Source organism: Heterocephalus glaber, unplaced genomic scaffold (genome assembly GCF_053883595.1).
Source record: "Heterocephalus glaber isolate CG9 unplaced genomic scaffold, H.glaber_assembly_v1.0 deba00001600, whole genome shotgun sequence".
In the NCBI taxonomy this organism is placed as follows: domain Eukaryota; kingdom Metazoa; phylum Chordata; class Mammalia; order Rodentia; family Bathyergidae; genus Heterocephalus; species Heterocephalus glaber.
Window position 1 is genome coordinate 46,106,512 of NW_028258372.1, and position 18,272 is coordinate 46,124,783.

Genomic DNA, 18,272 nt, shown 5'->3' on the forward strand with positions numbered 1-18,272 from the left:
AGATTTCCCTAGTGCTGAGCACGGAGTTACCTGGCTTGTCAGAATGTATCAGCATGTCTCTGAGGCAGTCTTTCCTTTTAGGGTAATGGTGATAGTGATATTTCCATAAGCTGTGTGGAAGTTTCCATCTGACTTTTGAGATATGCTTGAAGACCAAACCAATAATAGCTTCATTTGCATTCCTGTAAAGGGTTGGAGTACATGAGACCTAACATGTTTGTCTCTTAGGTGTTTAAAGACAATTGCTGCAAAAGAGAAGTCCTCAATTTATATGTGTATTGCAAAAATGCCCCTGGATGTAATGCCAAGATGATTCTGGGACGATATCAGGTTGGTATGACCAATATTTGCCTTTGCCACCTCTGTATCAGGCCCCTTTATGAGACAGTTCCTGGGTGGGCAGGGTGGAGGGAGCCTGGGTTACCCTCTGAGGATTCCTCCTGGATTGCACCACATGCTGCCAAGGCACATCACAGGCCTGGGTGTGAATGAGGAGGTGCATTTTGTGGGGGGCACTGGGAGGGCGTGCTGGGTATGCCAGGCCCTAAAGTGTGGGTTAGGGGTCATCAGACCAAGAAAGGTGTGAGTCATGCTGAGCAAAAGAAATAGTCAGGCAAGGATGTGTCATTTGGGGGGAACTGGGAAGGACTGGGGTCCCTGGGGTAGGAGCCAGGCATGACTGTGGAGTGTTTGTGCTCTCACCTGGAGCTCAGGTGTGGGCCTGCCTGCCAGTGTGTGACCTAAGCAGATCACACAGGCCTGCCTGCCATAGGATGTGGTTGAAAGGCGAAGCGTTCGTTGGTGTGGGACACAAACAAACAGGTGTAGGGAAAGTTTAAGTGAGGGGGAGTTGAGTTCCTGTCAAAGGAAACCACCGAGCTGTGCTTTTATCTGGCCACAAAGGCTGTTAACGAGGAGCTGGCAGTGTGGCCCGCCGGATGGCACTCAGGTGACTAAGACTCAGGTATCTCTGGGCTTCCGGGGAACTACTTGGCAGCTGCTGACATTTTCCCCTCACACCCACCCGGTTTGGACGTGTATTTCAGGCGACTCAGCTTTTTTCTTTATCGTGCCTCCAAACCCCCAGGCACTGAGGTGATAAATAACAAGGATTTCCTGGTGAAGCCAAGGATTGCTTTGGAGGGTCACAGAACTTTCTCGTCCTGTGACAGCCCTTGGCCACTTGCTCTGATGGCAGGCCCTAGACCTGGGCCTCTTTGCCAACACTGCTGTCACTGAGCCTAAAGGAAATGGGGCTCAGATGGACCACAGCTGGAGGGACCAGACCAGAACCTTCCGGAGAACCAGGCTGGCGTCTTCCACCTGTCTCCTCTGGGTTCCCCTCACTCCTCGTCCCCTCCCCTCGTGTGCCAAGGCATGGGTTCTGAAAGGTGGCAGAGTTCAGTGAATGTGGCCTGGTAAGAGTGGAGGGCTAGGATCAGTTGATTTTGGAGAAGATATAGATTTTGACTGTCATCATCATCCTTTGTTTCTTACTGCCAGTGGTGAAGGAAAATAGCTGTCATCTTTATCCAGCTGCTGGAAAGCTGTTCCCTCTATTTTCCTTCAGAGAAGAGGCAGCAAACTGTTTCTGGTAGAAGCCAGGTGGTAAATATTTTAGGCTTTGCAGGCTGTGCACTCTCGGTTGTGATGACGCAGCTCTGCAGCTCCAGAGGGAAGTGATCACAGACAAGATGTGAATGAATAGTTTGCTTGCCGACTCTGTTTTAAAGGAAAACACATTCACTAGGATTTGAGGAGCTTGGGCATCACAGTCACTTGCAGTGATCCAGTGGTTTTTATTGAGACCTACCTGCTTTAAAAAATCCAGAATGTGAAGAATCCTATGTTACAGACCTCTAATCCTCTGGTTAGGAGTATTTTCTGATTTTACAAGGCAGAGAATTCTCGGCTCCTCCTAGGCCCATGAGCCTGAGTTTCCTCTGTCTCCTTTTCTTTCTTGCTTCTGGAACAACCTCCTCCCCGCTCCTTTTTGTAAGGTCAGAGCAAGGCACAACGAGACCGCCGAGGCAGGCAGAGGCTAAGCAACATGCCATGAGCTTCTTGCCGTCTGGGTGCAGAGGGCTGAGGGTGAGAAGGCCGCTGGCACTGTGAGGAGGGCGTGCCTGGCTGGCACAGGGGAGTTTAGGTAGGGAGGGGGCACTGGCCGACGGGTGGGAGATTTTAGAGCCCGGCGGGGCGGTGCTGGGCTGGGCTGGCTGATACCCAGGGTGGTGGGGAGCAGCGGGCGGCTGCGGCTTCTTGTGTCCTCTGCTCCCGTGGATGTGGGGAGCAGGCCTCTTTGGGCCGGGGTCCGACTTGGGGGACCTGTCACTTTTCTCCTCAGTTCTCTCCTTTCCTTCATTAAGTCAGGATAGGTCCTTTTCTCCTTCTCTCTTTTCCTTCTGCGCCATCTTCCACCATGTGCAGTGCAGAGGCCAGGGGTTGTAGGTAGGGATGGAGAATGCACAAAAGAAATAAAAATGTCCTCAAAGAACCTAACTGACAGGCCTCAGGAAAAGAGCCAAGAACTGACCTAACAATATGATGAGCAGTCCCCGGGTCTGAAATACACCTGGCCACTTCCCCTGCCCCATGGGCCCCTCTCCTAGTTCCTGCCAAGCAAGGTGCCTTTTGTAGCCTCTAGTCCCAGCAGCCTCTCCTCTGCAGAGGCAGTGGGTGGCCTTCTTGACAGCTCTAAGACCCCACATCTCCCACCCCGTGCCAGCCTTTCTGCACAGCTGGCCCTGCTCTCTCCCTCTTGGGGCCTTCCAGCAGCCCACTGGCCTCTTGCTGTCTGTCACAGGACCACCTGCAGCAGTGCCTGTTCCAGGCCATTCCGTGTTCCAACCAGAACTGCCAGGAAGCCGTGCTCCGGAGAGACCTGCAGGAGCACCTGAGCACAAGCTGCCAGTTCCGGGAGGAGAAGTGCCTTTACTGCAAAAAGGACGTAGTGGTAGTCAGTCTCCAGGTGACAGGGCAGTCTCCTTCCTGGGACCACACTCTGCTGAGCAGTCGCGGTGGAGTAGGCGGGAGGGACACTGGAAGTTCTTGGCCGAAGCTGTCTGCACAGAATCAGGTCTGCAGCTCAAAGCCTTCTTGGCAGGATGCTGTTCATTTATCACGGGCGAAGCTAGCATTGAGCAGCTGCTGCACGTGGAAGGAGTGGTGTGAGCCTGGTGACAGGCAGGTGACAGTGACACTGCCCGGCAGACTGTGACTGCACTGGATAGGCCGAGTGTGGGCACCTTTTCCAGATGCCAAAGGAGGCACCTGCTAATTCCGCAGGCTTCCTTCTTAGAGCCCCGTGGTCTCTGACGTTCTGTGTAAACACTCAGAACATTTAGTTTTTTAATTGAATTCATTTAATCTTTGGGGGACTATCTTGTAAATGCCTGTGGAAGGCGAGCTGCAGACGCATATCCCCAGGAGACAGGTCTGCATGCGCAGCGAGGCGGAAGAGAGGAGTCTTGGTCTCGTCTCAGCATACTTTCTGTTTCAGAATCACGAGGAGAACTTGTGTCCTGAGTACCCAGTATCATGTCCCAACAAGTGCTCGCAGATTATTCCAAGAACCGAGGTAACTGTAAATAATCCTCTCCGTGTGTTCCACATAAGATAGTTTAAGCACTCCCTGCGGTGTGTGTTTGGTAGAACCCAAATGTGAAGGGCTGAGCCCCGTCCGGGTCCTCCCTTGCCTCTCTCTGCAAACTCTCCTCAGGACCCATTGAGCTCTTCCTGGCCAGGCGCTCTCGTCTGCAGGCCCCGCCTTCTCCTGCCCTGGGGCGCCCTGTTCTCAGCAGCCACTCCAGGCGTGGAGATTTGGTGGCGTTTCCCTAGCGTGAGGCTGCCCATCTTACAGGTGGATGAACATCTTGCTGTGTGTCCAGAAGCCGAACAAGACTGTCCTTTCAAGCCCTACGGCTGTGCTGTACAGGTATGGGACCCCTGTTTGTTTCTGCCTTTACATCCTAGTGTGCAAGTCGCTTGGCAAGTCCATGCTACTCTTCGATTCCACTCACGGTTAGGGACTTAGAATCCAGACAATTTCAATACTGTGCTTATACTGGAATTCTACACAGAAACACCTGTATATAAATAATTGGCTCGTGCAGTTGTGGAAGTTAACAAATCCAAAATCTGCAGGGCAGAGCAGGCCGACAGTCTAGAAACTCAGGCTGGGGTTCCTGTGCTGCAGCCTTGCGAAAGAAGTGCTTCTCCTTCGTGAGCCTCCACCTGCATGGATGAGGGTTCCCCACAGTATGGGTGGATGATCTTCTTTATGTGAGATAGGCTGATTGTGTTCATCATATCCACAAAATACCTTCTTGGCAACACTTAGACTGGTCTTGGTGAAGCAGCTAGGAACCAGAGGCTGAACTTCCACAGGTGTGCTTATGGACAGATCTGACTTACAAGCCTTGCTCCCAGAACGGAACTCGTTCATAAGTTGGGGGCTTACTGTAGCCTTAAAATAATTACTCAGCAAGTTATATAAAATAAATTTAAATCCAAAGAAAATAAAGTTTGATCTCTACTTCAGGGCTTTTAACAGATTCCAGATGGATCAAAGTTTAAATCATTGAAATATATCATGCTCTGTATCATCATCCCATGTTTTCTATAAAGCTAAAGTTGCTCCAAAATAAAGTTTATTTTTAAAATCATAAAAATACTAGAAGAAAAGATGAATGGATTTTTAAACTCTTAAAATAAATAAGCTGTTTATGAGATGACTAACACAAGGCCAGAAGCCATCATTTTGATAAGTTTCATCACAGATATTTTAAGCTTCTTCCTGATTTTTGAAATCTATAAAGTTAAATAGCAAACCACAGGGCCGGGGATTTAGCTCAGTGGTTCCAGCACCTGCCTCCCAAGCGCAAGGTCTGGAGTTCGATCCCTGGTACCAAAAAAAAAAAAAAAAAAAAAAAGCAAACCACAAACTGGAAGGAAAGCTTCGAAACATTTAAGCAGACAAAAACAGGGCTGTTTTCCTTATTATACAAAGAGCTCCTCTATATGAATAAATAGAAAACAATAAAAGGAATATATGGACAGTTCAAGAAAAATCCAACTGGCTGGTAGATGTACAAAAAGATGCTCAATTTTACTTATAAATAAATATAAATTACAACAAGAAATATGATTTTCATCATCAAATTGACAAAGACTAAGACATTTTATAATATTCACTGATTTAAGAGTAGTTTGATTGTATCTATGAACATAAAAAGTGAACCCATCCACTAACCTGCTACGAATTTATGTCACAGTATCCTTTCATAAGTGTACAGTGATCACATACATATGTACGCAAGCACACATACACACAAGGTACATGTTATAATACTGTTTGAATACCAAAAAACCCAAAGCTAAAAACAACTGGTAAGTTCATCACAAAAGTACTAGTTGTATCATGATATATTATTCATATTTAAATATATTCGTATTTAATAATCTACATCTGATAAAAATGAATGAGGTATGTGTAAAAAAATAGGTGTGGTCTGGTCTCATTTGTGTTAACATTGTGTGCCTGCCTTTGTTGACTGGTGTGTAAGCGTAGGGAACTGGGTGTGCAGATGGAGAGAAGAGCCCTGTTCTTCTCATTCTGCATCTTGCTACATTGTTTAACGTAAGTTTATTACAAAAAACTATTAATGAAAACATTTTTAAAAATGGGCAAAGCATGCATAAATTTGACCCTATCAAACCAGTACAGACATTTGTCTTTTACAGGGGAGCTCAGTTCCTATGACTAGGTCACTAACTTAATTGGTCGCTAAATGAGGAACTGCATAGAGTATGTACATGACAATATTCAGAACAAAGAAATGGTCAAAGGAAACTCCAGCTTGATGACTTTGCTTTTATTTGCATAACTCTTACATACAGTACTGTAATATATAACAGAACATAAAACAATAGTACTGTACTATGCAGTACAATCAGCAGAAATTACTGTATAAACAAGATATACTGTACAGAAAAAGACATTGAGGCTTTATAAATAAGATGTACAGAACTGTACCAAGGAAGATGTGTGGTAAGTCATTAAACATGTTGTTAAATGAGGAATGTCTGTAATCGTCTTAGCTGAAGAAATGATAGGGTTTTCCTTTAAGCACAGAAATGCACTACTGCCTTTCAGCTCTGAAAAAGACCTTTACAGTCAGGCACAAACTTCTGTCTGGGTTGGATTCTAGAACTTACCTCAGTACCACAGCTGGGGGTGGCTGGGGGAGTTGTTCTCTGGAACCTTATTTGGGACAGCCTGTCGCCAGAGGGGCCAGCCCTAAACTAAAGGGAAACTGGTGATGAACGTTGCTTAGAACACATGGACCACCTGGAACACTAACCTTGGCTTCTGCTAGTGATACAGGCTGTCTGCAAATAAGTGTTTTAACCATCAAGGGAGAAGTAACCATTTCTTCTTGCACAATTATTCTACGCTTTTATGGGTGTTAGTTTGCATGGGCTGAAATTAGGTTGCAGGCTTCTGCCCCTGACAACAGGGCAGTGGTGAGAGGCAGCGTAGACATGTGCTTGATGGGAGGGAGATCATCCTAGGCTGAAAATTAACCCAAGAGAATCCACCAAGGACACAGGGAATTGCTGAGAGAGGATAGTGATTACACCTAACTCACAGGAAGGGCAAGGAAGAAAATCAGGGCCAAGAGTTTTGATACGGGCATGATTCTGTGTTAAGTTTAAGATTGCCCTGTGGGCACTGTAGAATCCCAAAGCTGGAAAAGAGACGTAAGATCATTTTTGCTGCAACCCACCTGGAGATGGGTGGATCTATACAATTAAAGCAGCGAAGCTGCCGAGGTTCTGCTTCAGCAGAATATCCCACTGCCCCCTTCATTCTTGGGGCCTCTCAGTAACTGGACTTTGTTTGTGTTTGTCCTCCAGGGTAAGCGAGGGAACCTGCAAGAGCATGGACAGTCAGCCTTGCGAGAACACATGCTTCTGGTTCTGGAGAAGAACTTCTGCTTGGAGGAGCAGGTGAGCTTCAGGGGCCCACATCTGCAGGGAGGCAGTGGATCGCCAGGCCTGGCCTGCTCTGTGTCCGCCCTTCCTTCTCCTGCTCGGTGTGGGTTCCCTGAAGGAAGGTGTCTCTCTCCTCGGCGGCCAGGCAGGCCAGCAGAATCAGAACATTAGGACCTGCAGCACCTCTGAGACTCTTGGTTCCAGCCCTCTCATCCCATAGGTGTAGTAACTAAGCCCAAAGGAGTGCGACGTGTGTGCCGTGGCAGTGGCAGGGTTCAGCCTGAAGCCGTGTCCTCAATTCTGGGTCCAGTGCTCCTCATGGCACATCTTCCCGCCTCGACACAAACCTTTTGATTACTACCTGGCACTTAGATGTTGGATGTTTTAAAGTTAAGTCAGTATCACCATAAGACACCAGTTGACTCTTCTAGGCATTATAGATGTTAGTAATTTAGAAATAAGTTTAAACTGCCTTTGAGAAGCTTTGTAACACAATAAATGTGGGCTTATTTCATATTTACATGCTTCACTGAACTGTGCTTATCAGGTGAAATTAGGCCGCAGTTCCTGGAGCATTCAGAATAGACTTCAATAACTGATGATTCTAATGAGTGGTGATTACGAAAGTTAATTATTTTGTTAGAACACCTCAGAAGATCAGACTTTTTTTCTCTTTTTATTTTTGGTACTGGGGATTGAATCTAGGACCTTTGCACTTAGCTACATCCCCAGAGTTTTTGAAAGTTTTTTATTTTAAGAAACTACTTTGCTAAACTGCTAGGTTGCCTCGGCATGTGACCCTCCTGCCTGGACTTCCCAGAGTGCTGGCATTATAGGTGTGTGTGCACCACCATGCCCAGCAGGATCAGACTTTTTAAGCCCTCGTGGGAAGAAACTGTCTTTGGGGAAGGAGTTGAATTTACTATTGCACATTATTTTATGATGTCTGATTGTGTCCTAAAGTGGGCATGTGAGTTCTCCAGAGTCCGATCCTGGAGGAAGTTAGAAAGACCAACGAAACAGTAACTTTGGTGGAAGGACTAGAAGGTATGTTGCCCAGTAACTGTTTGAAAATTCCTTCTGCACAGTTGCCACACCCATCCATCCATGCATCCAACAGACACCTCCCACATCAGGGACAGTGTGCATCGCTGGGGTGCTGAGCCAGGGAACACAAACAGATGTAAACCGACAAGGTGTTGTGCCTGGTGGGACACAGCATAACCGCCTAGGCTACAGAGGCTGCAGCAGAAAACTCTGGGGACATTGTGGGAGGCTTTTGAAGGCAGGACGAACAGGCTGCATCTGAGGGAAGAAAAGATTGGTCAGTTACGGTGTTGTGGCAGGAGGATTCCAAAAACGGAGAGCTTGTTCCAAGGCAGGGAGGCAAACCAGATGCTGCTGGCTTAAAGCGCTGAGATTTTCAGATGCTTCCCAAAGTGAGGCAGGGAGTGGCTGGAGGCTGTTATGTTGGACTCAGACTGCAGTTGCCTTTCATGGAGTCCAGGAGTTTCTAACATTCTGTGCTCAATTATTGTTTTATTCATGCATACTTGGCCTCATTTCAAAACGAACGTAAGGGCCAAAAGTTCGAACTCATGTTTACCAGTGATAAGGGGCCAGTGGGGGTTTTAAGTCGGAAAATACTTGATCAGATAATTGTTCGGTTTTTTAAAAACTAAGACAGATGTTGGAGAGAGAGCAAAGGTCTCGGCCTGCAGGCTGGCTCCACGCGGGCCCTCGGTTTGGGAAGCTGCTCTGCCCTCTCTGCCCCGTTCCACACTTGTCAGCAGAGGTGTGGGGAGCGGGAGGTGAGGTCATCCAGTTCAGCTCTCAGCACGGGCATTTCAGGAGTGAGCGGCCGCGGGGTGCTGGAGGTGCAGGCATGCACGCGGCCACGTGAGTGGGATGCAGAGCCGGCCTCAGGGAGCCTGGCAGTGACGTGGCGCCGTGAGTCGGAGGGCAGGTGGGCGGGAGGCTCTTCACTCAGGTGGGCACCGTGACAGCAAGGTGGGCGGAAGTAAGGGTGGGGAGAGAGGCGCAGGCAGGTGGGGCTGGGGGCCTGGCCGGGCACCAGGAGCCGAGCCAGGCTCGGGGGTAAAGAAGTGAGGAGATGCGGCCCAGGAAACAGTTGAATGGAGGAGCCAAACCGCAGCCACAAAAGCAGTTACAACAGTGAGGAGGACAGGGTATCGTGCGGCTTGAGGCGGGTGGGTGGAGAATGCCAGTCAGCAAGTATTTCGGAGCTGTGGCCTCGAGCAGCAGCTTAAGAAGTGGTAGTTTGGCTGAAAAGGGAAGTATCAGGGAATAGGCCTGACGGGAACAAAGAGATGCAGGGTCTTCCTGGGCAGGAACACGTGGGCTGAGAGTGGCCAGGGGCAGATGACTGGGGCCCAGGGTGGCCTTTGAAAGAAAGCCACTGAAGGGGAGGCACAAGGCCAGACTTGTCCCTTCACATTATTTTGGTCACAGTATGGAATATGAATTGGAGGAGAACAAGATTAAAGACAGGGAACCAGATGCAGTGGAGCGAGCCTACAATCCCAGTACTCCGGGAGGCTGAAGCAAGAGGATCACAAGGTTGAGTCCAGCCTGGGCAAGTTAGCAAGATCCTGTCTCAAAATAAGAAATGGAAAAAGGGCTGGGGATATGGCTCAGTGCAGGAAAATACATATTTCGATAAAGAGCATTCATACATTCATTCCTTAACAAGTATTTTTTAAGCTGGCACCAGGCACCCATCCAGGTGCTGGGCTCCAGGGGACAGTGAGATCCATGCCAGCCTCATCTCCTAAGAACTCATATTCTGGTGTGTGTCAGCAAACAAGGTATAGGACTAGGAAGGAAGCTATCTGTCACAGACCCAGTGAGAAATAAGAAAGGTTGCAGTGATATTAAAATGAGATGAGGAAATGAAAGATGGATTTAGCAGTTTCCTGTTGGTATTGTGTTAGGAGTTAAAGTTGGCAGGCACTGCATGTAATGGATGTGGGGTAAAGAGTTGTGTAGAACCACTCTTGGGTTTCTGGTTATTTCCTTCAAATAAATTACAAATTCTCAATATTCTCTTCATGTATTTTGCCTGCCACCTGCTAGCTTTTGTGCTGGACAGGTTACTCAGACTCTATACGTCTGTTTCCTCATCTGAAAAAGTGGGACCATACCTAACTCTTAAGGGCTCTTTGAGGATTAAGAGCGCTCACGGATGTAAGTGTTGTATTAGTTATTTCCCTGCTTGCTGTAGCACAATACCCACATCTGCAAATTAAAGGAAGAGACCTTTATTTTGACTCCCAGTTTGTACAGGTTTCAGTCCACAGTAGAGGCAGGATGGCATGGCAGGGGATGGCTGCTCCAGCAGGGCAGCAGGAAGCAGAGTGAAGGGAGGAGCAGCGGAGGGAGATGCCCTTCCGGCCATGTCCCCGGCAACCCACCTCCTTAGACCAGCCTTCACCTCCCATCACCTTTAGCTATAAATCATCACGCCCCGTGATCCAGTCACCTCGCCAAAGCCCTACCCACGAGTGCATGAGGCATTGGAGGACATCTAGATATAAACCATAACAGATGTGGTGGAAATTCAGCAAACTTAAGCCATTATTACTATGGATAGTGAGTGGATAACATCTAATGAGGTGTGGGTATCAGCACTCTGTGGCTATTTAATAAGTGCATAGCAAGTGGATGAAATGAACCGGTTCAGTAAGTTCAGCCAAGTGATGTCACTGCCGTTAGATGAACCATCATAACAGGCAAGGGAGAGAACATGCTGACATGAAATTCTGTGTATCTCAGTTTTTGAAACTACCTGAAAATATTTTCCTAGAATTATTTAGGAATCTACCTGTGAATATTTTCCTAGAAATATATATATTCCTAGAAACGTGTTCTTACCTGCAAGTACTATTTTAACTTGTATGTATGCATTTCAATGACCTCATTTTTCTTTATTCACATTTCTGATGTTAGATTTCTGACTTATATAAGAGCCTAGAACAAAAAGAAAGTAAAATCCAGCAGCTAGCAGAAACTGTAAGGAAATTCGAAAAGGAGTTCAAGCAGTTTGCACAGCTGTTTGGCAAAAACGGAAGCGTCCTCTCAAACATACAGGTGAGGAGCGGCCTTTCCACTCAGAGCGGAGGTCTTGCTTTCCTTGGCAGTGAGGCTTTCCTTCTACCTTTTCAAGTGGAAGTAACTTCAAATATGGCCTAAAACTGCAAGAATACGAGGGTGCGGGGAACATCTGTGTGTCCTGATCCGGTCGGCGTTCTGTTCCTTTACATCATCATTTGCACCCTCGGCCCCACCCACCTGTTTTTTCTAAACCATTTCTGAGTATTTATTGTACCAGCGTCACTGTCCTTTACCTCTCCACACACCAGTATTTCCTAAGAATGGAGATCGTCTCTGCCCTAGCCCCAGTACATTTAATGATCTCAGTAAATTTAACATTTATACAATACTCTCGTATAATCTGTGGCAATTAGGGTTTTAATTAATGTTGTGTGACTATTACTCTATTTCTAATTCATTGGGAGCATCTGTAGTTCTGCTTTTGTAGGCAACAAAGTGAAACTATTCTTGTGGGAAGAAAATGCTGAAAACATCACTAAAATGTAGTCAAAAACGCCTTGTTAATTATGAATGTTAAATAATCAAATGGATTTCTGATGAATATGGCTTTGTCATTATAAAATTTATAGTGAAAGATTTCAAGATGTAAAGAAGATATAAGAACAGATTTCAAGGCAATGATTTATTTCATTAGTACATGAATGTACATGATGTTTACATTCCTTGTGGGAAGTTGGTACATGCACATTGCACGTCTTCACCCCTTTTCCCCCCACCCCTCACCTCTTGATCCCTTTTCCGCTTTGAGAACAATCTGTCTCCCTGCTTTATCTATCAATAAATTATCTTTTATTTTGGTTCAAGGCAATGATTTGAAATTTAGGTTATCTGAGAAAATCTAGGCCATTTAATTTCAACATTTGGTGTCTCTCTATATATTCACACACATACATACACATGTGCATATACACATGTACACACATACACGTCTACGCACCTGCATGCATGTGTGTGCACATACATGTGTGCGTGCATGTACACATGTGTACATGCATGTGTACACCCACATGCACATATATTGCATATGTACACAACTGCATACATATGCATGTCCAGGTAAATACATTTGTGTATGAGTGTGTTCAGAAAAAAAGAAATCCCTCATATGCTACTGTCTCAATTCTGACCTCCTTAAATACGCAGACCGCCCCATCAACATTAACGCGCACGGGCAAGGTGAGGTGGTTTGCTCTCACCTAAGAGCAAGAGCGCGGAAGCACTGGGCCTGCCGGGCATGTGCTCTGCCTCAGAGCAAGAGGGAACTGGGAGACCCGAGGAGGAGGGCAGCCAGGGCACGCACAGCAGGGATGGGCTAGACCACGCGGAGAGGGGCTGAGGGTGGTGAGCCCTGAAGAGAAGCTCAAGGACTGGAACAGGCGCTGGGGAAGAAGAGGAGGACAGTTAAAGACTCCTTTCTGGGATCCTCACTGAAGCTTCTCCTCTCGACTGTGTTTTCATTTCATGAACTGATTAAATGTGAAATGTCTGAAAAAATTTAATCTTGATGAATTATTAAAATATTAACTAAATATCTCAATACCCATTTTATACTAAAAGGTGCTTGCCAGTCACATCGACAAGTCAGCCTGGCTGGAAGCTCAAGTATGTCAGCTCTCACAGACGGTTAGCCAGCAGCAGCATAAACTTGACATGAGGACTTTGGTGGATGCGGTGGATGCAGTGAGGCAGAAAATCACCCTGTTAGAAACCAATGACCGACGACTAGGTGCGTCTAACATTCTAGGTCTCTCTTGGTGACCTTTCTGCAGACACCTGGGCCTGTGGTCCCATCTCTCGGGGTGAACAAGTCTGAGTCTGCTATTTGTGAGATTCTGGCTGCTCAGGCAAAAAGCAGGGAGGCCCAGAATGGAACCAGCAACAGCTAGAAAGAGAGTGGGAAATCCCAAACACTGGGAGTAGTGATTTTGAAGGAGAGTGGGAAATAATGAAAAAGCTAAGGGAGAGATGTGGTGGGATGACTGTTTCAGGTATGGGGAAACTAAAGGGCTTGACTATTTAGAAGCATTCAAGGGTAGAGCGATTGCCTAGTGAGCACGAGGCCTGGGGCTCAAGGCTCAGCACTGTTAAAAACAAAAGCATCCTGGTTAGAAAAGGGTGAGCTCACCATGCTCATGCCAGTCATACCAGGCAAATGCTTAAGTGTCTTCTCCCCACCTTGGCAGGCTTCCCTTAAGAGTACACATTCCCATTTTTTGGTACCACTTTGCTAAGACATGGTGTTCACTGAGTTAACATTAACAAGTGGTCCACAGGGGAACACTGAGATCAGTTCATCTTTAGGATATCAAATTTGACCAGTTCTTTTTAGGTAACAAAATTCCTCTTTGGGCAGATTTTAAAGACACCTTTCAGCTGTGTGAAACCTTTTTTTTTTTTTCCTTTGCAGTTGTTTTAGAAGGGGAGACTAACAAACATGATGCCCACATTAACATTCATAAAGCACAGCTGAATAAAAATGAAGAGAGATTTAAACTGCTCGAGGGTGCCTGCTACAACGGGAAGCTCATTTGGAAGGTGTCAGACTACAAGGTGAAGAAGAGAGAGGCAGTGGATGGGCACACGGTGTCCGTCTTCAGCCAGCCGTTCTACACCAGCCGCTGCGGCTACCGGCTCTGCGCTCGAGCGTATCTGAATGGGGACGGGTCCGGGAAGGGCACACACCTGTCCCTGTACTTTGTGGTGATGCGGGGAGAATTTGACTCACTGCTGCAGTGGCCATTCAGGCAGAGGGTGACCCTGATGCTTTTGGACCAGAGTGGCAAAAAGAACCACATTATGGAGACCTTCAAAGCTGACCCCAATAGCAGCAGTTTTAAGAAACCCGATGGGGACATGAACATTGCATCTGGCTGCCCCCGCTTTGTGGCTCATTCCACGTTGGAGAATGCCAGGAACACCTACATTAAAGATGACACGCTGTTCTTGAAAGTGGCCGTGGACTTGACTGACCTGGAAGAGCTCTAGTTCCCGTTTAGGGAGTGATAAGAAAACTTCTTGAGTCCAGAAGCGTGGAGGAGGACGCACGTGCTGGGTTTAGACTCAGTGCGCCCTTGTATTGGGCTTTTTGTCTTTTATCTTTGAAGTTAGTTGAAAACTTCCAAAGTACTGTTTTCTTCATACATTTTACTCTGCTGCAGTTGAAAACTTAGAACTCTTAGAATACCTTCTTGTTATTTATATTTTATATCTCACAGAAGATTTCTTTAAAGTGAAGTCTGAGGCTTGTCTCTTATTGGTGCTTAGTGCAGTGTCTCAGGTACTCCACTCTAACCCTGAGGACACAAAGGTAGCAGAATTCCCAGCTGAAAATGCTTCGGCATTAATCGGATCTAAACATAGGAGCTCGTGTTCTTTTTGGAGACAGTTTGAAGTCACACATTGCTGTGAGAATGGGCATGTACTTAAGCTTGTAAGTTTCTTGTCTGAGTCCAAACTCCTTTCTGAAGAACAGACGTGATCGCGTTCCGTATAGATCTACATATACTCGAATCAAGATGAGCCCAATGACTCTTGATAAGCCTGAGCTTAACCCAAACAGTAGTGTTTTCTTAACTTGAAATGCACTGTTATGCCCCTTGCATTGCTCCTACATGGGCTGGTTCTCCTGAGTATTTGAGGACAAGTCCATGGCCCCAGGGCCCAAGGGCAACTGCACGTCTTACAATTTCTGTACAGTTCACCCACTGATGAGCCATGAATTGTATAACTCACTTCTAGGAATGACAGGAACCTTCTTACTTTCTCCTGAGGAATTTTCAAGATGCTAAAGACTCATATACCACAGGTATCATCCCTGAGGATTAAATTCAAAGAAATAGATGCACAATAGAATTGTACTGGAGAACTACACTGTGGCTCCTGGCAAGCTCTCGTACAGTTGTGATCAACACATCACCTCAGACAAACCAGACACACCCTGTAACCCACAAGGCTGGACTGGGGCATTCTGCTCGTTTGTCTCTTTCTAACCATGTCCAAGGTCACTCTGTCTCCTGGGAGCAGAAGATCATGCATGTTGTAATTAGTTTTAAGCAGTTGATTTGGAGAATATTTTAAAGTGAACTTGCAAAATACTGGCTTTGTCTGTTCATAACTTCAGTGTATACAAAGTATGTCATGGTATGCTTTGTTTAGGAATTCGGGCTCTATCACTGATATAGTGATTAAGTGAAAACAGTGTTTCATAAGAGTTTTGATTTTTATTTTTTAAAGTGAATCCATGTAAACTATTTTTCTCTCATTTTATATAATTATTTTTATTCTGCATCAGTACATTTAAAATTTTATTTCCATTTTGGTTTAATGTTGGTTCCAGACCAAAAACAACAACAGCAGCACAATACACTAGGCATAGAGAGGGAGTTACTATCCTCCTCTAGGAAGCTATGTAAGGATCACAGTAGGGTGGGGAGTTTGTACACATATTAATCCATAAATAGGTCTGAATCTTGATCCCTAACCTTTAAATTTGGTGATTTGGGGGGAAATAAGAGATACTAACAGCCAGGTTCAAGTGCCAGTCCTGAATACAAGTATAAATGGAGCCGTGAGGCACAAAGGCTTCCTGTGGCAGCTGGACAGTCGATCCACCATCAACTACCTCTTCCTCTTAGGCTGCAGACTCGGGTGTCCAGGCATCTGCTGACCTCTGCCCAGGGATCTCCAGGCACAGGGCTTTAAAACCCACCTTTCCAGAGCCCACCTAGAAGTCTCCCGCTCTCATCACTGCTAACCTGTCCTCATCGCCCACTGCGGTTAATGGCGCCATCCAGGCCAGCGTTTCTATACTAGATTCTTTACCTGCCAAATTCTTGATAATCTGATGACCAACTTGACCTCCAGCAGTTTCTTTAAATTATTCTGCTCGCCCCTACTGTATACCACTTACCCATTTCAAGCCTACATCTTTTTAAAACTCACAACTGTTCTATTTTTAGTGTTGCTGCTTTTAAAGCTAGCATCGGTGCTGTCAGCTGATCTCTCTAAAATGGAATCTGAGTAGGACTCCCCACTCCACACAGGGGCTCACCCAGGATGAATCCCAGCCCCTATGGGTGGCGCGTAAGGCCCATCGTGCCCACCCCGGCCCCAGGGTTTCCTGACATTGCTCCTACTTTGTGTTTAGCAATACCGCCTACACCTGAACCTGGTGTTTGTCTCAGCTTGTGCTGCAGGACTTTCAGGAATACTTTCCTCTCTGCTAACTCCTCTGCCTGGTGACTTCTCGCCCTTCAACATTCCCTCTGGGCCTGGGCTCTTCTGCACTGCCTTCCCAAAGTAGCACTCCCTCCTACTCCTCACCCTTCCCTAGCCCGAGTGCTCCACTACCTTGGCCATCCCTCAGTTGCTGGATTTGACTGTATTTTACCATTTGTAATGTAACTACAATTGATAAAGAAAAATGATCAGGGCGTAAATGTTCCCAGGCTCCCTGGTGTGATAAACCTTCCCTCTCAACTTCTCTCCTGCAGCCCTGAGAAAATGTTCCTCTCAGACTAGTTCCGGATGCTGGCAATGCAAAACAAGGGAACAGGCAAGACATTTGAAGAGAGAGAGCCCAGTGACAAGGTATATGGAGAAAAGTCAAAACAGATCCATCCACCTAAGGACTGGGGAGAATTAAAGAAGAGAGAAAGAGGAATGCAAAACTCTGGGAGCTGCTGGGAATCGTGACTTGGGGCCTCTTTAATGCTTTTTTCTTCTAAGAGGCCTGCGTTAAAGACTAAAATACATTCTATTTTTGTCTGTTTGAAATATACATATTTGCAACTCCATAGAGGGACAGCTCTGACTTCAGGGTTTTATGAAGCATTTGGACAAACAAGTATATCGCAACGTAAGTTGTGGTACGTGCTTTAAAACAGGAGGGACAGTGGAAGAATAAATGAGCTAGGGTGGGAAAAATGTACTTAGGACACAATGTTTAGTGTTCACGTGAAATGTTTTCCAAAAGCCCAGAAGTTTGGAAAACTCTTCCAATGTCTGAGGAACTGGCTACGAGACAGTATGCTCCTGGATCTCCACAGAACAGGCATGTGACCTGGGCCCTCCAAAGAGCCACTACCATGCAAAACTCCACCCTGGAAGTGAGCAAGACCAGGGAGGAAACGCGTCCACCCTTGCCACCCGTGGTGACCACCAGTGTCTGTGGAAATGCAGTCCTACCGAGTGGCGGCGGCAGCGACTGACGCCACCAGACCTAGTGTGTCCGGGTGTTGCTGCAGCCACCCCCGCCTCGTGAGCTGCATGGTATTGTTCAAAGCCCCCTTCTCACGCAGAGTAAACTCTGTGGTTTACAACAGACAACTTCACCAAATCAAACTGAAACCTGAAAGCTGAGTCAGCCCTGGGGAGAGCAGGTGGAATGGATGAGAATTCCGGGCAGAGGCCCCTGAGGAATTGGGTCACAGAGCTAAGAAGAGGCTGGTGCAGAAGGAGCCCAGCGGAAGAGGGACAGTGACACCTGATGAGTTCAGAGAGGCAGTCAGGGCTCCGACTAATGCCGAGGCTGTGGTGAGGAATTTGTCATGTATGTAAAGTATAATGAAAGTGAACGTGAAGTGAAAAGGCAGAGGGATGCATAATCTGATTCATGCTTTAAAAAATACTCCGAAGCACAGATTAAAAGGGGGACAAAAGAGGACATAGGGAGAATGTTAAGATTACATTATGCTGAACGTGCATTTACATGTCTGTTACCTTTCTAGATCACAAACTCCTTGAGCCACAAAACATGTCTAATTTGAATATGGCAGGTGCTCAGTGTACTAAACAAAATGTAACTGAATATAACGCTGCTCACTGGGTTATTCTGCCCATTTCATAGATGAGAAAACTGGTGACCAGAGAGATCCATGTGTTAGGCACTGTCCTAAGAACATTAGGTATATTAACACATTCATCTCACAACAGCCTTTCAAGTTAGGTGCTGTTTTACCCCAGTTTTACAGAAGAGGTTATGTAATAAGCTAAAGGTCACACAGATAATAGGTATTAGAGCCAGGTGAATGTAGGCAGTCTGGTTTCGAGGGCTCTACTTTTTTTTTTTGGTACCAGGGATTGACCTCAGGACCTTGTACTTGCGAGGCAGGCGCCAGAACCACTGAGGTAAATCCCTG

General features: G+C 46.4%; 1 protein-coding gene across 11 annotated transcripts in view; it reads left to right on the forward strand.

Annotated features, from left to right (window-relative positions):
* Positions 1-15,227, forward strand: part of Traf5 (TNF receptor associated factor 5) — a 43,330-nt gene extending 28,103 nt beyond the window's left edge. For 6 of the 11 annotated variants that reach the window (XM_021242289.2, XM_021242288.2, XM_087194031.1 and 3 more), the window contains 8 exons: positions 229-330; positions 2,807-3,079; positions 3,503-3,580; positions 3,863-3,937; positions 6,922-7,014; positions 10,969-11,109; positions 12,691-12,859; positions 13,541-15,227. In XM_021242289.2, the coding sequence (XP_021097948.1) occupies positions 229-330; positions 2,807-3,079; positions 3,503-3,580; positions 3,863-3,937; positions 6,922-7,014; positions 10,969-11,109; positions 12,691-12,859; positions 13,541-14,118 (1,509 nt within the window). In that variant the 3' untranslated portion in view covers positions 14,119-15,227. The remainder of the gene's footprint in view (positions 1-228; positions 331-2,806; positions 3,080-3,502; positions 3,581-3,862; positions 3,938-6,921; positions 7,015-10,968; positions 11,110-12,690; positions 12,860-13,540) is intronic. The other 5 variants (XM_004861993.4, XM_087194035.1, XM_087194033.1 and 2 more) reach the window with 1 other exon arrangement.
* The last annotated feature ends 3,045 nt before the right edge of the window (positions 15,228-18,272 follow it).